This window comes from Chiloscyllium plagiosum, unplaced genomic scaffold, assembly GCF_037043375.1.
Source record: "Chiloscyllium plagiosum isolate Xiang-an unplaced genomic scaffold, Cpla_swu_hap1 HiC_scaffold_23, whole genome shotgun sequence".
Classification (NCBI taxonomy): domain Eukaryota; kingdom Metazoa; phylum Chordata; class Chondrichthyes; order Orectolobiformes; family Hemiscylliidae; genus Chiloscyllium; species Chiloscyllium plagiosum.
The window spans coordinates 26,368,046-26,395,415 of record NW_028270161.1 but is presented as its reverse complement, the minus strand read 5'-3'; the positions used below and the strand labels follow the sequence as shown (position 1 = coordinate 26,395,415).

Sequence of the window (27,370 nt, the reverse complement as noted above, 5' to 3'; positions counted from 1 at the left end):
GTAGCACAAAACACTACATAGGACAAACAGGAAGACAGCTAACGATCCGTATCCATGAACACCAACTATCCATGAAACGACACGATCAGCTATCCTTAGTAGCCACACATGCAGATGGCAAGCAACATGAGTTCAACTGGGACAACACTACTATTATAGGACAAGCCAAACAGAGAACAGCCAGGGAATTCCTAGAGGCATGGCACTCATCCACAGATTCTATCAACAAACACATCGACCTGGACCCAATATACCGGCCACTGCAGCAGACAGCTGGAACTGACAACCGGAAGCGGCAGAGACAAACCAATATAAATGCCGAAGGAAACATCACAGAAGCGCTTCACAGGAGGCTCCCAAGCACTGAGGATGTCACCTAGACAGGGGATGAAACGTCGGCAACACATATTCCCAGCTCGACGAACGGAACCACAACAATGAGCTACAAATCTTCTCACAAACCTTGAACTTAGCTAACTACAATAAAATAGTTGTCAGATATCCTTTTTATTTCAAGATAGATGATGAGACCTTTACCTGAAAGGAGGTACATACAAGGGAACCTCGATTATCCGAACTTGATGGGCACTATTTCGGTCGGATAATCGATTATTCGGTTAATTGATCAAATGCCTTTCCTTTGGGGCTCGGAGCTTTTAAAGTCTGCTCCCCGTTCAGGAGACTAGCAGCAGCACACAGAGCACAAGCTCCTCCCCTCACCTCCGTGCAACACGCCCCATGACCCCAAAACCCCTGGTCACCGTCCCCAACCCCATTCAACACTGCCCTCATCCCCAACACCCCCAACCCTGTTCAACACTGCCCTCACCCTGAACACCGAACCCGCACCCCCAACCCCGTGCAACACGCCACCCCCCGACTCCTGACCCCGTGCAACACTGCCCCCCCCCCACTCCGACCCCGTGCAACACACCACCCCCCGACTCCTGACCCCGTGCAACACTGCCCCCCCCCCACTCCGACCCCGTGCAACACTGCTTCCCCCCCCCCCCCCCCAACCCCATCCAACACTGCCCCGCTGCTCCCAACCGTGTGCAACACTCATCCTGCCCTCCCAACCTGGGTAGGATATACCAGTGTGTAAAACCCCAAGGAAAGTGTGAGGAGAGAGAGCGTATGAACAGTCATTTGGAGACAATGCCTGTTTAATCACTGTTGGAAACAAGTCTTTGATGTGACGTTTCCATTGGGACCTGGAGATCTCTTTTGGATGATCCAATTTTCGGATAATTGGTATTCGGATAATGAAGTTTCCTCTGTACTACTGTAATTTTGGATGGTTCTGATATTTATAGAAAAATTCATAATATATGAAAATATTTGGGAATCTTTAGAGGCATTTTGTTCATGATATTCCTAATCAACCTGATCAAAGATGTCTTTATGCACAGGTTGGTTAGAAAAATAGGAACAGAGCCGATGAATAGGTGTGATATGAACCTGGATTTCTGGCTCAGAGGTAGGGCCATTACCACTATGCCACAATAGTCCCACCCTCTTGGTTCCAGATTTCTTTTTAGTCAACCTGTCCATGGATGTTATGGCCCACCTCTGTAGTGGGTGGAACTGGAACTTGAGCCTTCTAGCTCTGAGATAAGAACATTACCACTACGACACAAAAGCCATTTTACTGCACCTGTTATTTTCATGCAGTTTCCCATTCGAATATTGACCAGACCTGGGTCTGCTTAACTTCTGAGATGAGACACGATCGAACATTTTCAGACCAGTATGGACATAGACAAACTCTTTATTCTAGATATTTTCTAATCAACTTGTTCAGAGATGTTATTACACAGCTCTAGAGCTGGTGGGGCTTAAACTCCAGCTTTCTGGCTGACAAGCAGGACGTGATCACTGGACTACATGAGCCTTTTAAGGTCCTTTGTTCCTATTTTTCTAATCAACCTGGTCAGAGATGTTATTACGTACTTCTGGAGCAGGTGTGACTTGAACTCGGGCCACCCAGTCCAGGGTAGGAACGCTATCACTGTGTCTCAGGAGGTCCCTAAAGCTTCTTTGTTCCATGGCGGACAGTGAATAACCAACATCTGAGGCTATTGATGATGTTTGGGGAATTGAAGAAGTAAGTGGTGAACTCTTTAGTTTAATGAACTATCGCTTGTTAATAAAGTGTACATACAAGTAAGTGTACTTTTGACTGCTAATTGGAGAAAACAGATAGAAACAGAGCAAAGGAAATTAGACTTTTTATCATGTATATTTAATGAGGTCTGAGTATCACTGGCAAGGTCATTATTTGTTGCCGTACCTAGTTGCCCTTGAGAGGGTGTTTGTGAGTTGCCTTCTTGAATTGTTGCAATCCATCTGGTGTAGATACAACCACAATACTAATTTTCTTTCTCTAATAATGTTAAAATGATTTGTTGTAAACATTTTCCCATCTGTCATTGTTTTACAGTGGAATGTAATGTGCTGTGCAAGTGATTTTCTGTTACTGCACATGAGTTTAATTTCTTTATTAAGTCAAGCATTTATAACGCTCAGGTTTTAGCCACGTTTTTAAAAAAGGCAGGTGGGAAAACGTTTTTGCTATAGAATCTGCTTGGGCAAATCTGGACTTCTATATTAAATAGTCTCCTATCACTGTACTCAATTGTGAATATTTGTTGATACAGTGGGCAAGACCATATTGATATCATTCAGCCTGTTCTATCATTTTCAAAAATCGTTGTTGGTAAAAATTGTGAACAGTCATGGTCAAGTTTTGTGGCAAGCAAATGAATGTTTTTTTCATTCTTTAATGGGATCTGGACATTGCTGGTAAGATGCGTTCTTTGAACTGCTGCGATCCATGTGATATGCATAAGCTAAATGCTATTAGGGAGGGAGTTCCAGGATTTGCACCAACAGCAAAATAGCAATGATATAGTTCCATGAGATAATTGTGTGTGGCTTTGCAGGGAGCTGAAATCCTTCTAAGTGATGGCAGTTGCAGCTTTGGAAGATGTTATCAAAGGAACCTTTTGAATTTCTACAGTGCATTTATTAAATGGTACTGCTGCCACTGCACATCAGTGGTGGTGGTTATGGAACAAATGAGACTTGAACCCAAGCCTTCTGGCCAGAGGTAGAGACACTACTACTGCACCACAAAAGCTCCTTCAGGGAGTTTATATACTATTCTAATTATGTTAGAATCAAAATGCTGTGCACAACAGAACTGATACTATCAGGATGGACTGGAACCTAGGATATTACAATATTTGCACAGGATAACCACTACTATGCAAACCAACCAAGAAATGGAAGAGACCATTGCCACAATCAAATGGCTCCAGACAGCATTCACTCACCCCTTTGCAGAAGAAAAGAAAATCTTCCACATTAGTTTGGGATCAAGGGGCACCCTGCTTTGATGGAATGCACCCTTTCTGGCTGTAGAAACAACATCGACACTGAGCTTCTGTCTCGTATATACCCGTCAAAATGCATGCTAGCAGAATGTCCTCAGGAGATCTGTCTGTGATAATATTTACTGGAATAAAATATGTGACTCGCATATGTGTAATAAACTTGCTTTCCCACTTGGTATGTTTAGCATCTGATGATCTTTCTAACCCCCTAATTGGTGCTCTGCTTGAAAGCCACATTTCAAAGGAGGTGGTTCTTTCTTGCTGGAGATGAGAATTGTCTGACCCGTGAGTACAGCCCAAACCTGATGTTGCTCAGATGTCTTTGATGATATATTGCCCTCTACTTTTTTTTTTGTCCTTCCTCTCTCTTGCATACCAATCTGGAAATGGAGCAGAAGCAGAATTTATGGGGAGGTGGTGACATAGTGGTAATGACCTACTGCTTTGGTAATCCAGAGATACAGATTGGCTCCTGTCGTTGCCATCTTGGTGTTTCCATGGTGTTGAGATGGAAATTTCTACTTTTTGTTTTAAAACACCTGTTTGGCACTGAACTTGTGAACAGTAATGAAGAAAGTAAAACTTGGTGTATTGGGCAACACTGCTGCAGTTATGTTTGACATACAAGGAATATTTCTGTGCAAGCCTCCTCATTATTTAATGCAGTTCTTTTGCCTGTCTTACACTTCGCAGCTGAAGGCTTTATTCTGTTGCAAACTTTCTCAGTTGCCATCAGTTTACCTGAAACTAACTGTGATAGGTTCTTCAGAGATTAGTGAACATGGCTCTACTGTTTGACATAATAAAGCAGTAATGGGGAAGTCATGTTTGTTGTACTCAATTGTAAAGCCACTCTAATTTTGAACAACATTATTTTTCAAGTTCAGCCTTGATATTTAAGTTTACTGCTGTATGTAAATCATCAACATTAAAACACTTTATAAATTAATATGACAATCACATTAGAAGGATCTTTGTACAAAAGTAATAATCTGTACAGCCTGTCTGCAACTACTGTGTTGTAACATAAGGGATAGCATGTTTGAAACAGAAATATAGTATTTAGAAATAAAATAGTGCCCACATTTGAAGATAATTCTGGTATCTTAAGGCTACTTTTGAAGGTTTCCAAAATCTTTGGTTTTAGAAATAGAACAATGAGTTTTTTTTAAAAAGTTACACTGATAAATCACTGGTAGGCCGCAGCTTAGAATATTGTCTCTAATTCTGGCTTCAGATTTTTAGGAAGATATCAAGACTTTGGAGAGAACAGTGGGGATTTAATAGACTAAACACCAGTAATGGAGGACTTAATATGTGGAAGGAGTGCTGAAGCTGGGATGGTTCTTCTTTGAGCAGGGAATGCTCCCAAATATGGATGTCCCAAATAAATTTTCAAAGAAGAAATGAAAGAGAAATTACTCCCAGTGATGAATGGTCAGTAATCAGATTTAAGATGAATTTGCAAATGAACCAGAGGAATGAACAAGAAGAATTTTGTTTTAATACACCAAGTTGTTATTGTAAATAAATCCGTGGCTAGAAAGTAAATCCGAACAGCTTTGGTAATTGACCTACTTTTCTGTGCTGACGGCCTCAATTTAGCACTCCTTTGATCATCAGTTTGGGGTGCAACTCTCTAATTGCTTCCAAAATCTATGGCAAATACTGCAGTTGTTTTTGTGTTATTCTGTTGAATACAGAGGTCCTCAGGAATTCAAGGTTTGTCTTTTAATAAATTTTCAAGCCTGTTTGTAATTGGAAGCTTTATAAATTAGTGTAAAGTTACCTAGCATAAATAACTATGATCTTCCTGATTCTTAATGTTCAATTTTCCCAGCCTAGGTTTCATTTTACGTTGGCTTAACACATTATTGTTTCTTTATTGCTGTTAAATGGTGCTTCACTGGTGATTCCATGTGTTAAAACTGCAGGTGTGTTTTAACAGAGTTGTAGACTGTTGCACATCTGACTATCTAGGTTGTAAATTTTTACAGGGATAGGATATTTATTTATTTTTTTCCTCTCTTCTCTTGCCCCCAGCAAGGGCTTACATGAACATTTAGTTGTGAAGATTTGAATTCTGTCATACAGAAATGGGGAAAGCTGTTCTTTCTCTGTGCAAGTGATTGGGCCACTTGTACGACTCATCCTTCTGGTTAGCAAGGTTGCATGGTTGAATTCAATCCAGGCTTACGTTCCATGCAAAACCAATCAAAAATTTAATCTGCTGGATGCTGTTGTGTGTTACCTCGGAGAAAATGTTAGGGACATCTGAAATTGTCATGTACGTTTTGTGGTTTTTGCTGAGTCCAGCAATATTGCTGTGGCCAGTGTGCTTTCTGTCCTTGAGATTTGAGGAACTCAATTTGATGATAATAGCCTCTTTAAGAGTATGTTCTATTTTGTTTGTATAATTAATCATTTGGTTTGATAATGTTAAGACTATGTTCAGCAAAATGTATGTAAAAGCAGGAAATGTAATTGAACAAATCATTATTTCTGTCTAGTTAGAAAGTATACTTTTCATTATAGGTACTCTTGAGGGATGAAGGTCAAGAAAGAGAGAAGGGCAAATAGAAAATAAAAATTTAATGTTTAAAGACAAAATGTATAACTGGAATGAGGAAAATGAAAATAGGATATAGAAGTGGTAGATGAAAAAGCAGACACATGAAGAGAGTTTGGATTTTACACAGTTGCTTGCTTTCATGATCTTGGAGATTTCTAAGAATTACACCGACTTGATTTGTGCTGTGGCATTTTGGGTTACCTTTCAAATTGAGGTCTCAAATGCATTGCTGTTGCAGAAATATTAAATAACCAGTCTTCGACGTGGTCTACTAGTGTTTCTAAACCTGGTCACCAATGAGAATTCTGCTAAAATAAAAGAATTAATCAGATCAGAGCTTCATGGGAAACCCTGTACAAATGGTATTCATATTATTGCTTTACAAAATTGTGAAATGGAAATCTTAATTTGGTTGGGAAGAGCACTGAGCAATGATAAAGCATAAAGCCAAGAGGAGAGGAGAGACATCTTGCATGTTCTAATACATGGCTTCTATTAAGTAAATAGATAAATTTCATATCTTTCAGCCTTTCCGAGAAGGATCCAGAAAATCTTCAAGAGTAAAGGTAAGAAGAATTTATGCTATTACATTGATCTTATATGTTGAATATTATAAAAAGACTGTGCACCTCCATATGTATACACAATTAAAATAGAGTCATAGAGATAAACAGCATGGAAGGAGACCTTCTGGTCCAATTCGTCTACGCTGACCAGATACCCTATTATAAATCTAGTGGCATTTGCCGGCATTTGGCCATATCCCCCTCAAACTTTGTTCTTCATACACCCATCCAGATACCTTTTAAATGTTGTAATTGTACCAGCCAACACCACTTCCTCTGGCAGCTCAAGCCATACACGCACCCTCTGCGTAAAAAAGTTGACCCTTAGGTCCCTTTTAAATCTGTCCTCTCGCACCTTGAACATATGCCCTCTCGTTTTGGACTCTCCCACCCTGGGGAAAATACCGTATCTATTTATCCTATGATTATCCTATCCTCTCATGATCTTACAAACTTCTTTAAGATCAACCCTTGGCCTACAATGTTTCAGGGAAAATAGCCCCAGCCTATTCAGCCTCTCCCTCCATCTCAGACCCTCCAAACCTGGCAACATTCTTGTAAAGCTTTACTGAAATCTTTCAAGATTCACAAAATTGTTCCTTCAGGAGGGAGACCAGAATTGCCCTGATTTGCCTTTCCAAAATGCAGCACCTTGCATTTATCTAAACTCCACCTGCCACTCTTTGGCTCATTGGCCCACCTGATCAAGATCCCATTGTACTCTGAAGTAACTCTCTTCACTGTGCATACATCTCTAATTTGGTGTCATCTGCAAACTTATTAACAATACCTCCTATGTTCACAACCAAATCATTTATATAAAGGACAAAAACAGTGGACCAGCACCAACCCTTGTGGCTCACCATTGGCCACAGACCTCCAGTCTGAAAAAAAACCCTCCACCACCACCACCCTCTGTCTTCTACCCTTTGGGCTCGTTCTGTATCCAAATGGCTAGTTATCTCTTTATTGCACGTAATCTAGTCTTGTTAACTAGTCTAACATGAGGAACCTTGTTGAACGTCTTACTGAAGTCCATATTGATGAAGTCCACCGCTATGCCCTCATCAATCCTCTTCGTTAATTCTTCAAAATACTCAATCATCTCAGTGAGACACAACTTCCCCCGTCATATTGACTATCCCTAATCAGTCACTGCCTTTCCAAATACATGTAAATCCTGTCCCTTAGGATTACCACCACCGATGTCAGGCTCACTGGTCTATGTTCCCTGGCTTTTCCTTACCATCTTTCTTAAATAGTGGTACAACATTGGCCAACCTCCAGTCTTCTCGCACCTCACCTGTGGCTATTGATCATACAAATATCTCAGCAAGGGACACAGCAAACACTTCCCAAGCTTCCCACAAAGTCCTAGGGTACACCTGATGATAAACTCCTGGAGATTTATCTACCTTTATGCGTTTTAAGATGTCCAACACCACCACCTCTGCAACATGGACATTTTTCAAGATGTCGCTATTTATTTATCCATGATCTTTATCTTCCATCTCCTCCTCCACAGTAAACATTGATCCAAAATGATCATTTAGTATCTCCCCCATTTCCTGCAATTCCACATGTAGGCTGACTTGCTGTTCTTTGAGGGGCCATATTCTCTCCCTAGTTGCCCTTTTTTGCCTTAATGTATTTGTAGAAAACCTTTGGATTCCCCTTAACCCTATTTGCCAAAGCTATGTGACGTTCCCTTTTTGCCCTCCTGATCTCCCTCATAAGTGTACTCCTAATGCCTTTATATAATCCCTCGATCTCTGCTGTCTATACCTGACATATACTTCTTTTTGTTGACAAAAGCCTTAATTTCTGTAGTCATCCATTCTGTACACCTACTAGCCTTGCCCTTCACTCTAACAGGAGGATACTGCCTCTGGATTCTTGTAATCTCATTTTTGAATGCTTCCCAGTTTCCAGACATCCCTTAACCTGCGAACATCCCTCCCCCCCCCCCCCCCCCCCCCCCCAATCAACTTTTGAAAGCTTTTGTCTAATACCATTAAAATTAAAAATCTCCCAACACCAGGTTATAGTCCAGCAGGCTTTTGGCGCACTATTCCTTCATCAGGAGCAGCACTCCGAAAGCTAGTACTTACAAATAAACCTGTTTGATTATAACCTGGTGTTGTGTGACTTTAAACTTTGTCCATCCCAGTCCAACATCAGCACCTCCACATCGTTGCTATCCTCAAAATTGGCCTACCTCTAATTTAGGGAACAGGAGAATCGACGTTTCGGGCATAACGTCGATTCTCCTGTTCCCTGGATGCTGCCTGACCTGCTGCGCTTTTCCAGCAACACATTTTCAGCTCTGATCTCCAGCATCTGCAGACCTCACTTTCTCCTTCCTCTAATTTAGAACATTAATTTTTAGATCCAGTCTATCCTTTTCCATTACTATTTTAAAACTAATATGGTCATTGGCCCTGAAGTGGTCCCTACTGACAACTCAGTCACTTGCCTAGCCTTATTTCCCAAGAGTAGGTTTGCACCTTCTCTTGTAGGTACATCCACATACTAAATCAGAAAATTTTCTTGAACACCCTTAACAAATTCCTCTTCATCCAAGCCCTTAACACTATGGCATTCCCTGTTTATGTTTGGAAAACTGAAACTCCCGATAATAACCGCCCTACAGATAATGGAGATCTCCTTACAGGTTTATTTCTCAATTTCTTTCTGCTTTTAGCAGATCTAGTACAATCCCATTATGGTGATCATCCCTTTCTTATTTCTCAGTTCCACCCAAATAACTTCCCTGGATGTATTCCCAGGAATATCTTCCCGAAGTACAGTTGTAATATTATCCTTAATGAAAAAGCCAACATAAACGCAAGTTATCCGTTTCATTTAATAATATCGTGACACAGCTTTATCGGCAATCTTGTCAATAATGATTTACATTTGGGTGTGACAATCATTTTTGATGTTTTAATTAATAGTAATTGTGGAAGTGTGATATTCAATGATCATTTCTAATTCTGGTCCCACTCCTGTGGGTTGATGAGTGCTGTGGTTAAGCATTTAAGTTAGATCTGTCATGTCCAGTTTGGATCAGGTAATCACATGTTTGGGTGGATTCTTCAGGAAAATAAGTGATCAGTTCCTTAAAAGTCATGTTTTGTGTGCTTTTACAATGTGGAGGCATTATTTAACTAGGGTTTTCATCAATGAAGCAAATATCATGAGCAGGTATCATGATTTCTGCTCCTATCTGATTTTTGGCTTTGGCAAAAAGTAATAGCTCAAAAGGAAAGTCACTGAATTGAATTTCAGGTAATATATTTGGAAAAGGATCATACATTGCTATTTACAATTCCTTTCATTAGAAGAGGTCAGTAAACACAAGTGTGAGAAAGGTTTTATTTTCAGTTCTTGAAAGTGAATAGGTGTTATTTATAAATTTATTGTAATTCTTACTTATTTCATTTAATCTTTGTCCTAAATTAGTTACTAATTGGTTAACTTTAATAATTCCCTACATGTGGAAGTAAAATTAGCTCAGATCAGATTCCCTACAGTGCGGAAACAGGCTCTTCAGCCCAACAAGTCCACACTGACCCTCCGAAGAGTAACCCACCCAGACCCATTTCCCTCTGACTAATGCACCTAACACTATGGGCAATTTAGTATGGTCAATTCACCTGACCACATCTTTGGACTATGGGAGGAAACCGGAGCACCCAGAGGAAACCCATGGAGAAGCAGGAAGAATGTTCCAACCCCTCACAGACAGACGCCCGAGGCTGGAATTGAAACTGGGTCCCTGGTGCTGTGAGGCAGCAGTGCTAACCACTGAGCCACTGTGCTGCCTTGCTGCAAACTTTTGCATGCATGCAGTTCTCAGGCTTAATATTTTAATATTGTGGGTTGGTGTAGATAGAAAATGTTAGTGTATTTATTGTCCTAAATGTATGTTGTGCATGTGCAAATGCAAGATGAGGGAGAGAAACAGAAATTCAAGGGATGTGCATGCATTGATTTGTGTTGTTGCTTTCTTGTTCAGCAATGTTCAGTATCAGAAACCGATGTTGTTGATAATGCCAGTTTTGTGTGGGAAAACAAAATCAAAACCTGGATGGATCGCTATGAGGAAGCAGATGGGAATCAGTACAGTGAGGATATCCAAAATATTCTTGAAGCACATCGACTAGCAGTAGAGATAACTGATGGACATGAGAAAATGGAAGTGGTCAGTAGATCAGACCTAAACACCAACCTTACAGCCTTTAAGCCTCCAATTGAGGTAAGAAATAACCTTCACAGTTCAACAGTCAGTGATTTTGTTAAAAGAACAACTCATCCTGAACTTATTTTCATTGCAAACAGCATTTGTTTTCCCTTTTATTTCCATCTCATTCTGTGTTTTTGTTTCTCTTCCTTTGCCTCCCGAATATTATGACACGCTACTCCCAGGTAGCCTTCCTTTTCCACTATTCACACCTTTTCCAACTTCTGAATCATCATCAAACCTGCCAGGGCAATTTGCAATACAAATTCATTTCCATTATGCTACTTAATTACTATGTTTATGCCGCAATTCGATCAAAATCCTTCTTCTGTGCTTACCCATAAATACTTGCCATCAATGTGAAACAATTATAATATGGCCTTACAATCTGATCCTGCAAAGTTTGTTTTCTGAGTGCTAAGTGGCATCAGTTATTCTGGTTTCAAGCCAGGAATTTTCCATTTTTGTCATCTTGATAAAGGCAAAATAATTGGAGTGCAGCTCCTTTAACAACAAATGTCAGCAAGAGATGTTGACACCTGTTTGATGTCTACATTGCAAAATTACTGCAGACTGAACTCAAAAAATGTATTTGCTTGCATCTTAATACACAGTCCTCAAACCAACAAATTAAGTTTTGAAAATATGTAGTGAATGTGGAACTGGAGAAGTAGATGCTCCTTCTGATCCCATGTTACATTCACTATGTATATCAATGATTTTAAGTCTCCAGAATTAAACTGTTAGGCAGTCATTGCTTTCAAGTGCTTTGAAAGATTGCTCTTGATTTTGTCTAGCTAATTTTTAATCTAGTCTGCTTGCCTTGTAATTCCATTTCTCTCGATCATCCCTGATAATCTCCCAAGACTTATGTCAGAAAATTTGCTTAACTCTTTATGCCCCATATGCACTGCAGTTCTGCCGTCGATTAGGCTGAAAAGTCAAATAAGTTGAGGAAAATCTGTTTCAGTGGCTACCAGTGGAACAGAAAGCAGCTTTTGTTGTTAGTTGAAGGGTCAGTAATGAGGGGTATAGTTTTAAAGTGAAAGATGGGATGTTTGGTGGGGATTTGAGGAAAAGCTTTTTCACCTAGAGGGTGAGTTATGAAATGCACTGCCTGGGGTCGTATTTGAGGCAGGAAACCACATAACCTTTAAAAGTATTCGGATGAGCATTTGAAGTCTCATAATTTTCAAGAGTATGGGACTAGTATAGGTAATAATTTAATTTTTGGGGACACTGACGATGAGCTGAAGAGCCTCTCCTATACTATATGATTTTCTATTTCTGTGCCCTGCAGCAATTTAATTACTGGGCGCGGCTTTAATTGTTTTAAAGCAAGACTTCTCCTTTCTCGGGAGGATAGTCCCACTTTAGAGAGGTGCTAGCCAGTCAGATTGGTCAATAACTCAGTAGTCACACCACCACCACCACGAGGAGTGCTGCTGGGGCTAGCAGCAGTCCCTAATGCTGAGGAAACTGGCTTAAAAGTTTGGGGTTGGGCTTTTTAAAACAAACAGTGAGATTGGAGGGATGGGGCACTCAGAAACCAGGCTGAAGGCCTAAAGTTTGAGCTGGTGGTGCAGGTGGAAATATCTTTGGAGTGGGAAATGTTGCTGATGGGCTGAGGTTGTGAAGGGTACCCATAATTATAAATTGCCAATTTTTAATTATTTTCTCAACATGGCAATCAGTACAACACATTCTAAAAATGAAGTGTAGCCTTAATAGAAGGAAGATTTGCAAAGTTTAAAGAGAATGTTGCACTTTTTCACACTGTAGTGGTATTGTTTGTGAAGTTTGATTGCTTCTTCAATTAATTACCCCTTTGTAAATTATTTTGTCATTGATTTTTTTTACCTCTGTGTGATATGTAAACAAAGCTTTTTAAGTTGCAATGAATAGCTGTCCAGCAATTGTACATACTTTACCCTACTTTGTACAGAGTGGTGTGAATATAAACTCATTACACTGGAATGGTTGAAGATGATAGCAGGGAGCAGGAAATTAAGCTGGTGTAGAGGGGAGGGGTGGAGTAAGAAGGAGGCAGAGTTCTTATATCACAGAATAGACATTTGCCTGTTTCTGTTATGATAATTAGCACTATGTCCATCATTAAGAAATTTTTCTTTCAGAGTCAAGTGCAGAAAAATAAAAGAATATTGAAAGCTGCCAAAGATTTGCTTCCTGATACCTTTATAATTGAATATCGAGGAAAGTTTATGCTACGGGAACAGTTTGAAGCCAATGGGCATTTCTTCAAAAGGCAAGTTTAAGAAATTAAGTTCACTGTTATTTTTGTGACCATAACATTCTTAAAATTTAACTTTTAAAAATTTCTTTTGGAAACAAGAATTAACTACCTTCCTTCAGTTTTAATTCTCATCAAGTCTTGTGGCTACAGCCCTTGGTCACCATTTTAGTAGAAGTTTGTACATAGATGGCTTTGTAATCTGTTTGTGGAGTAATCCTTTTGACTTGTTCTCATTAAAGAATATAATAAAGCATAAAAAGATTGGCAGCCAATTAGTTTATTGAGCCTAATCCTTTTCATAACCTGTGCAACTTAATTAGCAGTATTCGCTGACTCATCAGTATCACCATCTGAAGCAGTGGTCTGTTAACTACAGCAGACATCCTGATACAAAATTTAGTCTAGCAAAACACGAGCCATTAAAGATTAGCACATCTTCACACTACAGAATTTTAAGGTATAGTTGGAAAAATTTAAACATTTGAGTTTGAAATTGTTAATTCTGGAAGTTCTGGGGCAGTATGCCCATGAATAATGTCTCCATTAAGTGTTCTGTGAATGAGTCTTCAATACTTCAAGCTGATTAGTTAAAGACATACACTTGAGTTCCATTTCCCTGATGTGACTTTATCAGCTCGTGCTGTTTGCAACACGCCGCATCAAGATGTAAAATCCTAATCAATAAAGATGAGTTAAAGGAAGGGTGAATGCCATTAAATGCAATATTTGGTTTATGTCACCTAAGTTTAAAAAATGATGGCTGGTTGAGATGAAAGTATTTCTGTAACAGTCAGAGAATTGTTTCAACTATAGCTAATAGTTTGACAATTTGATTAATGGTACCCTTTCTGTTGCATGGTCAAGTGTACAAGTTACTTTCGGGACATCAACAACAACTTGTATTTAGGTAGCACTATTAATACTATATTCTGCAAAGCACCTTCAGATATTTGTTAAGACATATTTTGAGCCAAAGAAGGAAATATTATATGCCTGAGGAAAAAGAGAGATGGATAGGTTTAGGAAGAACATGCTAGAATCTGAAGGCCAGACAGCTACATTTACAGCCACTTATTGTGCCCCAAATGAAATGGGAGAGGCTGTGAACAAGAAGCCACGGTTAGAGACAAACAGAAGTCCGAGCTTTGTACGTTTGGAGAACATTACTGCGATATGGAGGATCGAGGCTATATTGTGAGTTGAAAGATGAGAATTTTGAAATCAAAGTATTTCTGCACTCCAGCAATCAGCATGGCTCAGTTAAGCACCACAGTGCTGGGTGAGAGGAATTTGGTGCAAATTCAGTCATTAACAGCAGAATTTTTAATGTGGTGAGGTTTATTGTGAGTCGAAAATTAATGGTCAACTATTGGAAATGTTTGCAATGAGATGAATAATTCAGCAACAGGTCTGCGATGGTAGGGCCTGAAATTCCTAGCATTACAGAAAAAAAAGTATATGGTCTTTAGAATGTAGATGGAGTCACAAAATCATGCTCAGGGTCAAATATTAAACTGAAATAGTGAACTAGTTCAGCCTGGAAATTGACCAGGCAGGGCAATGAACATGTTAGCTGGGAAATAGAGTTTGAGATGTGTACTTCTGACATTCAATTGGAGAAAGTCTGACTCATCTGAGAATGGATGTTGGGCAAACAAGTTTGCATCTTATTTTGATTTGTACATGGGGTATGGACATCACTGGCTAGGCCAGCATTTATTACCGATCCTTAATTTCCTTGAAAATGTTGATGGTGTGCTGTCTTCTTGAAATGCTGTACTCTTTAGGAACTATTTCTCCAGGAAATACTGTCAATTAAATTCTTTCAAGAATGAGTAATCCAGGTTTCTATAAATTGGTGATTCACGTCTTTAATGCTCGGAGGGTTCACTCTTTTTTTTTCTCCATCACCTCTAGGACTTGAACTTGATGATAAATGGGCACTATACAAAATATTAAAGCAGTAGAATGCAATTTTAATGACCACCTGCAGTTTTAATGCTGCCATCTCAATCTTTGCTCATGTATATATTTCTAGCAAGAATCACTGGGCAGTGATTAAGAATTGAACCATTGCTGTTTTATTCCTCCCTCTGCTCCCCCAAAACATTCAACTCATACAAAGGCACAGACGCTAACGATAATGTCACCTTCATCATTTCCCATGGATCAGGATTCAAACCTAAGATATTGTGCTATATGCTGCAGTATTGACCAGATGGGCCAATGGGCAGAGAAATGGCAGATGGAGATTAATTCAGATAAATGAGAGGTGCTGCATTTTGGAAAAGCAAACCTTAGCAGGACTTATACACTTAATTGAGGTCCATGGGAGTGTTGCTGAACAAAGAGACCTTGGAGTGCAGGTTCATAGCTCCTTGAAAGTGGAGTCGCAGGTAGATAGGATAGTGAAGAAGGCATTTGGTATGCTTTCTTTTATTGGTCAGAGTATTGAGTACAGGAGTTGGGAGGTCATGTTGCGGCTGTACAGGACATTGGTTAGGCCACTGTTGGAATATTGCGTGCAATTCTCATCTCCTTCCTATTGGAAAGATGTTGTGAAACTTGAAAGGATTCAGAAAAGATTTACGAGGATGTTGCCAGGGTTGGAGGATTTGAGCTACAGGGAGTGGCTGAACAGGCTGGGCTGTTTTCCCTGGAGCGTCGGAGGCTGAGGGGTGACCTTCCAGAGGTTTATAAAATCATGAGGGGCATGGATAGGGTAAATAGGCAAAGTCTTTTCCCTGGGGTCGGGGAGTCCAGAACTAGAGGGCATAGGTTTAGGGTGAGAGGGGAAATATATAAAAGAGAACTATGGGGCAACTTTTTCACGCAGAGAGTGGTACGTGTACGGAATGAGCTGCCAGAGGAAGTGGTGGAGGCTGGTACAATTGCAACATTTAAGAGGCATTTGGATGAGTATATGAATAGGAAGGGTTTGGAGGGATATGGGCCAGGTGCTGGCAGGTGGGACTAGATTGAGTTGGGATATCTGGTCGGGATGGACTGGTTGGACCGAAGGGTCTGTTTCCAATCTGTACATCTCTCTGACTCTATTAGAACACAATCTAGCCAAGTCATCAGGGTAATTTGTGCAAAGTTATGTCAAGTCATAAATGTAAGACTTCATGTTGGTTGATGAGTTTCTGAAACCAAGAAAGGTATTACATGCCAAAATGAGAAAATGACTGAGAAAATAGTTTTTTGTTATTTATGGAAAGGGACAATTGACAATTTTTCTATGAACATAATGTACTGAGGGAACTTGCAAAGCTGTTGAAAGTCACACATGTCGAGCAAAATCTGGTGACCCAGCACTATCTATCTTAGTTTTTACTGTTTTCCTTCTAGGCCTTATCCCTTTGTGTTATTTTATTCAAACTTTCGTGGACTAGAAATGTGTGTGGATGCAAGAACATTTGGAAATGAAGCACGATTCATCAGACGGTCTTGTATACCAAATTCAGAGGTGAATTATTTCTTGATAAAACATTTGGGTTTAACCGTCGTTGGAGTTTGCAGTCAACTATGAGCAAAAGGTGTCGGTATTTCATTAGAAGTATATTTGTTCATAGACTTTGCATTGGAACAAGCTATAATTAGGAGTCACTTTGGCACAGCAACCTCTGCAGGAGTTCAGTGCCTACTTGTAAAGGACCAGCAACTCTGAATTTTCTTAGCTGAAAATGTGTTGCTGGAAAAGCGCAGCAGATCAGGCAGCATCCAAGGAACAGGAGAATCCATGTTTCAGGCATAAGCCCTTCAGGAATTCCTGAAGAAGGGCTTATGCCCGAAACATCGATTCTCCTGTTCCTTGGATGCTGCCTGACCTGCTCTGCTTTTCCAGCAACACATTTTCAGCTCTGATCTCCAGCATCTGCAGCCCTCACTTTCTCTGGGCGGCACGGTGGCACAGTGGTTAGCACTGCTGCCTCACAGCGCCAGAGACTCGGGTTCAATTCCTGCCTCAGGTGACTGACCGTGTGGAGTTTGCACGTTCTCCCCGTGTCTGCGTGGGTTTCCTCCGGGTGCTCCGGTTTCCTCCCACAGTCCAAAGATGTGCAGGTCAGGTGAATTGGCCATGCTAAATTGCTTGTAGTGTTAGGTAAGGGGTAAATGTAGGGGTATGGGTGGGTTGCGCTTCAGCGGGTCGGTGTGGATTGTTGGGCCGAAGGGCCTGTTTCCACACTGTAAGTAATCTAATCTCTCTGAATTTTCTTAGCCAAAAAGTTTGAAAAATTATTGATGAGACTGTAGAATCTGATTCAAGAGGTGTCTGTTGGAATAGTTACTTGGAATAGCTTTTAAAAATATTTACTTCATCAAATCTTCAGCAATAATTAAATTCCAAAGAAATTAAAGTTTCACAATTATAAAATTTAATTTTCCATGCCAAAATGGTTATTGATGATAATTAAGACTTGTAAACAAAAAATCGTGAAAATTGACTTGTCTTGAAGTGAGGAAAGCTCATCTATTTCTGATTAATTTACTGCATTTCTGTCTCATAAGTAGATCAAAATCACACTTTTTCATCTATTTCTCTGCTTGGTGTTCGGTAAGATATTGATATAGCGCAGTTTCAGGAAGACTAGAAACTCCTGGATAGCAGGTTTCTCGTTCCTGCACTTAACTGCACAAATGACTGCTAGAAATTATACTTTTAAAATGGTCAATATCTATGCCTTTTTTTGTTTTTTTTTTCCAAAACTGAGACCGGTTAATTTTGTTTTGCACATTTTTGAAATTATAGGTTCGACATGTTATCAAAGATGGTATGATTCACCTTCATATTTGCTCTGTGAGAAGCATTCCAAAGGGAGCTGAAATTACGATTGGATTTGATTTTGATTATGGGAACTGGTAAGTATGTTTGTGACAGCATGTTGACTGTGGACAATTAGGTAGGTTTTATCATAAGCTTGAAGAAATAAAATACTCCAATCGGGTTCAATTTGACAATGTTTTCTAATCCTAACAAGGATTTAATCAGCAGGTTTAAAAAAAGCTATAACAAGACATTTATGGCAGTAGTATAATTCATAGGTTACTATTATAAGTGACCACCCTGACCTGGTCAATGCTCCACCATCACTACTTGACTACCTCAAGTGTTTCCAATTATACAGGTGTTGGAGAGATATATCAAAGAAAGAGCACATACCCTTTCCTTGGACAGATTGCATTAAATGCATCCCTAACATGCCTGCAACCAAGATTATTTTTATTTCTTCCGTCCATGATCACAGTGCTATAGCATCCGTTACTGTTCTGAATAGCCACTAATTCTACGTTTGTTTGCTGCTGTGAATATTGATGTTACTATTCCCTTTTGAGATCTAAAATCACATGCAAAAAAAAAAGTGAGGCTTAAAATAAGGTAAGGAAGGGTACCAGAAACTCATTAAAAGTTAAGGTAGACGGAATGAGTAAAGAATAAAGATCGACAATGGAGTAGAAGAAAACAGGTGATAGGTATGAATGCGTTGAGAAGGGTGACAAGAAATACACAAGACAAAGAAGCAAGACAGGAGTAGGGTCAGAAGGTGGTATCCAAGCAATAAGCAAGGGTCAGTAACATGGACAGAAAAGCAAAGATTCTTAAAAAGGAATTGAACAAAGTTGGAAGGACAAGAGGGAGGGGTGGATTCAGAAAAAGGATACAGAAACAAACGTGACAAGACAGGGACGTCGAAACAAAGCAGGCCAGAGAAAAACTTATTTGAGCAAAATATGATGTAAATAATTGAGTGATCAGAAGTTGAGTTTTCTTCTTGCACTACTGAAGTGATCATTTTGATTGCATAGTTGAAAGTTGATAAATTTCATGTTTGTGAATGAAAATCTGCTTTGACATAAAACAATTTGAAATACATTCTTCCTCCACGCAGCAAATACAAAGTGGATTGTGCATGTCTAAAGGGGAATCCAGACTGCCCAGTGCTCAAACAAAACTTAGAGCCAACCGAAAACATCAGCACCGGCTACGAAACGAGAAGGAGAAAAGGAAAGAAAGAAAAAGACAACTTGAAAGATAAGGATGCTCAAAATCAAAATGCCTCTTCTGATACTGAAGGAACAGCCACCAAAACAAAAGCTTTGGATAATAAACAGAGAAAATTGTCTCCTCTCAGGGTGTCTCTGTCTAACAACCAGGTAAAAACATGGCAAATCTTGATATAGGAAGTAATTTTGACTTGATAGCCAGCTGTACACCCCTGTAGCAGCTGATCTAGTGAGAATATAGCTTTCCATCATCTGTAGAGAGAGTAGTGCAGATCATGTAAAGCAGTCATTTCCATCTTGCAGGAGCCAGATATAATTGAGGAAATAGAAGAAAAACCTCCAGTTAGCAATGAAGTAGAGATGGAATCTGAGGAGCAGATTGCAGAGAGAAAAAGAAAGATGGTAAGTTGACAGGCAAATAGCTGCTTCATGCTATTTCTAGACTTCAGGCGCTGATAAAGCTTTAAATGAATGCTAATTGTTGTTGCTTTAGAAATTAGGTTTCCATTAGTATAATTTTATAAGATCGTCTTATTTGTGCGTTGAGTTCCCTCTAAGAGTCACTAGTTAGATTTTAGCACCTAAAGATATTGTATCTGTTTGTAGACTGTTGCTGTAGTTTTTACGTCAATGTAATAATCCAATTTGCCTGGCTGTGCTGCTTCTTGTAAAAACTTAAGTCTGTCTTTATTCAGATGTTTTGATACTTTTCTTGAACATATTTGACACTGTGATGCTTTCAGAAATTATATCAAGTAACTTTTAACACTTAACTGAAGAAGAGCAACCAATTCTAAGTGGCTGAGAATTTAGACACTTCATCAGCATTTCTCACATTTCAGAGTGTGGTAATTAATTTTATAAACCTTTACCCCCTTCTGCATATCTTTAATTTTCTTTTTGTTTGGCCGTCATCACCATTCATGTTTTTGACAAAACATTATGCTGTTGCTTCCATTCTACTGAGGAAAAAATAAGCAAATGCTAATATTGTGGGAATATTTCTTGATAATGCAGTGAAAAAGAATGAATTAACCAATGTCATTTGTTAATTACAGTCATTGTTAATTAAGTTAATTATGTTAATTAGTTAAATGTTCAAGGGTATTCAGTATTCCAAAAAGATAGATATGAAGGAGCAGAGGTGGAGTTGCTTTATTGCTTAAGGATGACGTCAAAGCTGTCTTAAGAAATAATGTTTGGACTAGAAACCAAAATGTTGAATCAGTCCGAGTGTAAATAAAAAGCAAGGGACGAAACCGCTTTGTAGGAGTAATTTACAGGCCTCTGAACAATACTTCCAAAGTAGGGCATTGTATAATGAGAAGGGCACAGCAGTAATTATGGGCAATTTGAACATGCATGTTGACTGGATTAATCAATTTAGCAAGGGTAGCCTTGAAGAAAGGCCAGAGTGCATGAGGATTTGTTTCTTAGAGCACCATGTCATGCAGCCAACCAGAGAACTGACTACTTTAGATTTGGTATCAGTGTCAGTTTAATGAAGGACAAATCATGCTTAACAAATTTGCTGGAGTTCTTTTGAGGATGTAATAATGGGGTTCCAGTGGATGTGGTACACCTAGACTTCCAGAAAACATTTGACAATATGCTGTGTAAAAGACTGATCAAGAAGGTTGGATTGTGTGGGGTTAAGCATAGAGCATTGGCTTGTATAGACAATTGGCTGACTGACTGACTGAAAGCAGAGGGTTAGGATAAATGGGTCTTTCTCTGGATGGTGAAATGTAACTAGTGGGATGCCGCAGGGTTCAGTTCTTGGACCTCAACTATGTACAGTCTGTGCTAATGATCTGCAAGCAGGGACAGTGTGTAACATAGCTAAGTTCACAGGTGATACTAAAATAATTGGGAAAGCAGGATGTCATGGGGAGATAGAGTTTACAGATGGATATTGATAGTCAGGGGAATGAGCCAGAATCTGACAGATGGAGTTTAATATAGATAAATGCGAGATTGTCCATTTTGGCTGGAATAATTAAAGGGCAAATTATTATTTCAATGGGAAGCAGATTCAAAGTCTGTCAGTGCAAAGGAATCTGGGTATTTTTTTAGTTTGGATTAGATTCCCTACAGTATGGAAACAGGCCATTTGGCCCAACAAGTCCACACTGACCCTCCAAAGAGTAACCCACCCAGACCCATTCCCTACTGTATATTTATGCCTGACTAATGCAACTAACACTCTGGGCAATTTGGCATGACTAATCCACCTAATCTGCTCATCTTTGGATTGTGGGAGGAAACCCACGCAGACATGGGGAGAATGTGCAGATGCCACACAGACAGTCACCTGAGGTGGGAATCGAATTCGGGTCCCTAGCGCGGTGAGGCAGTGGTGCTAACCACTAAGCTATTGTGTCTCCCATTTTGTGCATGAATTGCCAAAAGTGGATATGCCAGTGCAGCGTATATTACCAAACACAAATGTAATTTATTAGAAAAAGACTGGATTATAAAGGTAAAGAAATGTTGTTAAAATTATGTGAGATAACATCTGGAGTATTATGTCCAGTTTTGGTCTCCTTACTTGAGGAAGGATGTGGTGGCACTGGAGACATTTCAGAGGAGGTTCATCAGATTGATTCCAAGGATGAAACGGCTGTCATATGAGGAATGGTTGAGAAGAATGAGAGGGGATCTGATTGAGGTATATAAAAATGCTAAAAGGGATTGATAAGGCAGGCTTTGAGCTCTCTATAACTCTGTTTCCTCTGTGGGACAGTCTCGAAGAAGAGGTCATGATTATTGAGTGAGAGGAGGTAGGTTCAAAACTGGGATGAGGGGAAACTATTTCTCTTTGACAGCTGTGAATCTGTGGAATTTACTGCTGCAGAGTGCAGTGGAGGCAGAATCAGTTAACAGATTCAAGAAAGAAATAGCTATGTTTCTGATGAGAAACAGGATAAAAGGACATGCAGAGTATATGACAAAGTGGAGGTGAGACCAGGATAAGATCAGCCATGATCATATGAAATGGCGGAGTGGGACCTGAAGTCGGCTGAATTGCCTACTGCTGTCCTCCTTTGTATATTTCTATGTTCTGAGTAGTATACCTTATAAGGTGAGCAAAGGGAGTTGATGTTGTATACATTTACCTGTTAAGTAGGAAGACAGAAAATAGAACCAAATTGGGTGTTATTTTTACCTGATCATGTAATGTTCTTTAATATAGTATACTCTCCCACAGACATATAATGGTATATATTGGGAGACCTTGTTCAAACCCTACCTTCTCCAGAGATATGTCAGAGCATTGCTGGATAAGTTAGTTAAAATATATCTACACTGGAGTTAGTGTTGCAATGCTGAAATATTTTTTAAACTTCGGAGATAGCCCAACTTATATTGTTATCGCTAGTTGGAAAAACCTAATCCTGCAGCATCAAAATGCAGCTGAAAGCTGCTCTAATAAACAAGAAGATAAATTGAAGCCTCAACATGTTTTTTGACCAAAACATGCTGATGATTGGGAGTTAAAATCTGGTTACTAGCTCCTGTGCTTTATACTGTCCTGTACGGTCCAATAAGTGTTGATTGGAAAAGTGACTGGCTGTGGTTACTTAAAACTCCATTATGTTACAGATGTTCACTCTCCCTGTTCTCAGATTTACTGTTCTTTATATATTCACCTAAAATGAATAGATGTAAGTTTGTATAAATTTTCCCCACTTTTTAAAGAATTGTTCCCATTACCGTTGTGATATACAAGTGTTGTGCAAGAATTTGCTCAAATTCAGATTATGGGCAGTTACGAACCAATCTTAAAAATGCAAGGACATGGAACTTGAGCAAAAAATGAGCACCTAAAAGAGGTGATGTCCTCAATGTGAGGTGCGTAGAGAATTTTATTGTAGTCCCTATTATGGTTCATGTGTCACTTTAGTGTCATTAACATGGAGTAGAAATGATGGTGTTTTGTTGCATGTGAAAGTAAACTCACTGTAAAAGCCATCCATGATACATTGAGAACGAGAAACTATGTTTGAATTTAAAGCCAGTTCTTTTACAAATGTAAATATTTTTAATGCATTGAAATATCTTTCAAAAATGTTGTGGTTCTGTTCGCCGAGCTGGGAATTTGTGTTGCAGATGTTTCATCCCCTGTCTAGGTGACATCGTCAGTGCTCCTGTGAAGCGCTTCTGTGATGTTTCCTCTGGCATTTATAGTGATTTGTATCTGCTGCTTACGGTTGTCATTTCCAGCTGTCGGCTGCAGCGGCCGGTATATTGGATCCAGGTCGATGTGCTTATTGATTGAATCTGTGGATGAGTGCCATGCCTCTAGGAATTCCCTGGCTGTTCTCTGTTTGGCTTGTCCTATAATAGTAGTGTTGTCCCAGTTGAACTCATGTTGCTTGTCATCTGCGTATGTGGCTACTAAGGATAGCTGGTCGTGTCGTTTCGTGGCAAGTTGGTGTTCACGGATGCAGATCGTTAGCTGTCTTCCTGTTTGTCCTATGTAGTGTTTTGTGCAGTCCTTGCATGGGATTATGTACACTACATTGGTTTTGCTCATGCTGGGTATCGGGTCCTTCGTCCTGGTGAGTTGTTCTCTGAGAGTGGCTGTTGGTTTGTGTGCTGTTATGCGTCCTAGTGGTTGTAGTAGTCTGGCTGTCAGTTCAGAAATGTTTTTGATGTATGGTGGTGTGGCTAGTCCTTTGGGTTGTGGCATGTCCTCATTCTGTTGCCTTTCCCTTAGGCATCTGTTAATGAAATTGCGGGAGTATCCGTTTTTGGCAAATACGTTGTATAGATGATGTTCTTCCTCTTTCTGCAGTTCTGGTGTACTGCAATGTGTTGTGGCCCTTTTGAACAGTGTCTTGATGCAACTTCTTTTGTGTGTGTTGGGGTGGTTGCTTTTGTAGTTTAGGACTTGGTCTGTGTGTGTGGCTTTCCGGTATATCTATGTGGTGAATTATCCATTCGGTGTTCTCTGTACCATCATGTCTAGGAATGGGAGTTGGTTGTCCTTTTCTTCCTCTCTCTAGTGAATTGGATTCCTGTGAGTGTGGCGTTGATGATCCAGTGTGTGTTCTCTGTTTCTGTGTTTTTAATGATTACAAAGGTATCATCTATATATCTGACCCAGAGTTTGGGTTGAATTTGCGGTAAAACTGTTTGTTCTAACCTTTGCATTACTGCTTCTGCTATGAGTCCAGTACTGAGAATGTCACCTAGACAGGGGACGAAACGTCTGCAACACAAATTCCCAGCTCGGTGAACAGAACCACAACAACAAGCACCCAAGCTACAAATCTTCTCCCAAACTTTGAACACCTAAGGGCGAGAGACGCTAAGACAAGCCAGGAAATGGGAATTCTGTGCCAACCACCTGAGCACCACATACGAACAACTCCGGTTCCTGCACGAATGCCGAAAGAATCGAATCCTTCCACCATGTGTCAGATACAGACCACTAGTCAACAACCCACAAGCCAGGGACACAGCCAGACAGAACGGATCCAGGATGATCCAGGTAATGATTACAGACGCACACAACAGACTACACAAATACAGACAAGAAATTGCGCGCCAAAAATCGTTAATTTCAAAAACCATCAATCAGGAATGGACCCGGACCATAGAACAGGTCATCACCATAGTACAGAACAGGACCACACACCGCAAAAAGCAGCAGTAAAAGAAAAAATGGCCAAACTAACACACAACAGAGGACACCACAACACACTCGTGGGTTAGAAACCTCTCCCACAGACAGCTCACAGGCACGGAAAGAACAATACTGGCCAAGGGACTCAACTACAACCACAGGGATGCCAAGACAGCAGACCTCCTAGCAGCACTAGAATGCACACTCAGAAACAATGGACTGACAGAAGAGACACAATAGACAGTGAGACAAAGTATCGTACCCCTGATAACAAGGAAAAGACAAACACATAACCTCAACACCAAGGAGAGGGAAGCACTAAAAGCACTAAGAAACGATAAGAACGACAAAGGCAGAATGACGGTCATCCTGGACAAAGAGTACATCCAAAAAGCGCAACAACTACTTGCAAATACCAACACCTACCAAAAGGGGGAGTTTGACCCCACCCCACAGCTCACCAATAGGATAAACAACACACTGAGGAACCTACAAAAAAACAGACAGATAACCAGGTTTAACCTACAGAGAATGAAACCTGAAAGCAACAACACCCCCAGATTCTATGGACTACTGAAAGTGCACAAACCAGACATTCCACTCAGACCCATAGTATCACTACCAGGGACACCATCTCACAAACTGGCTAAAGAACTGCAGCAGAAACTGAAACACCTGATCAGCGGATCCAGACACTACACAGTCAATACAGGAATTCTTGGACATCATCAGAAATGTACATATAGACAAGGAAGAAACTATGGTCTCATTCAATGTAACGGCACTGTTCACCTCTATCGACAAAACCCTAGCCAGAGAAACAATAGCCAACCTGCTGGACACACAGGTTCCCGGTCTTGTTTCTGTTCTATCAACAAAGACTGCATACTCAAACTACTGGACCTGTGCCTCACAACACACTTCACATTCAACAACCAAATATATGAACAAATCAACGGCACACCCATGGGCTCACCCATCTCTGAGGAGAAACTGAGGACTGCAGATGCTGGATTCAGAGCTGAAAATATGTTGCTGAAAAAGCGCAGCAGGTCAGGCAGCATCCAAGGAACAGGAGAATCGACATTTCGGGCATGAGCCCTTCTTCAGGAATGAGGAAAGTGTGTCCAGCAGGCTAAGATAAAAGGTAGGGAGGAGGGACTTGGGGGAGGGGCGTTGGAAATGCGATAGGTGGAAGGAGGTTAAGGTGAGGGTGATAGGCCTGAGTGGGGGTGGGGGTGGGGGTGGGGGTGGAGAGGTCAGGAAGAAGATTGCAGGTTAGGAAGGTGGTGCTGAGTTTGAGGGTTGGGACTGAGACAAGGTGGGGGGAGGGGAAATGAGGAAACTGGAGAAATCTGAGTTCATCCCTTGTGGTTGGAGGGTCCCTAAGCGAAGATGAGGCGGTCTTCCTCCAGCCGTCGTGTTGCTATGGTCTGGCGATGGAGGAGTCCAAGGACCTGCATGTCCTTCCTCCCACTCCACCAAGGATATGCAGGTCCTTGGACTCCTCCATCGCCAGACCATAGCAACACGACGGCTGGAGGAAGAGCACACTACCAACAGCCACTCTCGGACAACAGCTCACCAGGACGAAGAACTTGATACCCAGCATGAGCAAAACCAATGTAGTGTACAAAATCCCATGCAAGGACTGCACAAAACACTACATAGGACAAACGGGAAGACGGCTAACGATCTGCATCCATGAACACCAACTATCCACGAAACAACACGACCAGCTATCCTTAGTAGCCACACATGCAGATGGCAAGCAACATGAGTTCGACTGGGACAACACGACTATTATAGGACAAGCCAAACGGAGAACAGCCAGGGAATTCCTAGAGGCATGGCACTCATCCACAGATTCAATCAATAAGCACATTGACCTGGACCCAATGTACCGGCCACTGCAGCGAACAGCTGGAACTGACAACTGGAAGCGGCAGATACAAATCACTATAAATGCCGGAGGAAACATCACAGAAGCGCTTCACAGGAGGCTCCCAAGCACTGAGGATGTCACCTAGACAGGGGACAAAACGTCTGCAACACAAATTCCCAGCTCGGTGAACAGAACCACAACAACGAGCACCCGAGCTACAAATCTTCTCTCAAACTTTGAAATCCTTCAAAAATACCACCATTTCTTTGTTCTTTCTTGTGAAACATCGGCTAAAATGTGCAGAATATATCTTCAGCATGCAATGCCACCATTGTTGCAACAGTGAACATTGTGGCATCTATGTGATCCACCGTGGATAGGTGGGACATTTGCTACATAATAGATATATATGAGAATGTCATTAACATACTTGAATCGGGCACCAGCAGTGCAGTTGGAATCCTGATTTAAAGTTTCCTGCTGTGTGAGTTTCCCAGAGATCAGAAAAAGTGGTATTGAATGGGAGGCAGGTGTTGTTGTCTCCATGGGATAAGTGAATTTTTTTTTTTCTCATACTCCCTCTCAGCTCGGAGGAAGAGTATTCATCTTTACCTCTCAAGGAAACATTTGACTGCTGTGTATGTTGCCCCAATTGCTGCATCTCCCTTTTTCTAACACTGAGATCCAATCTCCTCTTCCAGCACTGATGATCTCTTTTTTCAGCCGGTCTTGATAGCCAGTACTGCCACACCCCCCAACCCAAATCTGATTGCTAAATTACCCTTCTGCTGCTGATCGCTGGATAGCG

At 40.6% G+C, this 27,370-nt stretch overlaps 1 protein-coding gene across 6 annotated transcripts in view; it reads left to right on the top strand.

Moving 5' to 3' along the window:
- kmt2e (lysine (K)-specific methyltransferase 2E) overlaps positions 1-27,370 on the top strand; it is a 129,113-nt gene that overhangs the window by 56,922 nt on the left and 44,821 nt on the right. For 5 of the 6 annotated variants that reach the window (XM_043713857.2, XM_043713861.2, XM_043713859.2 and 2 more), the window contains exons 8-14: positions 6,498-6,536; positions 10,558-10,797; positions 12,918-13,048; positions 16,388-16,505; positions 17,790-17,899; positions 18,928-19,192; positions 19,346-19,444. In XM_043713857.2, the coding sequence (XP_043569792.2) occupies positions 6,498-6,536; positions 10,558-10,797; positions 12,918-13,048; positions 16,388-16,505; positions 17,790-17,899; positions 18,928-19,192; positions 19,346-19,444 (1,002 nt within the window). The remainder of the gene's footprint in view (positions 1-6,497; positions 6,537-10,557; positions 10,798-12,917; positions 13,049-16,387; positions 16,506-17,789; positions 17,900-18,927; positions 19,193-19,345; positions 19,445-27,370) is intronic. The other variant, XM_043713858.2, reaches the window with a different exon arrangement.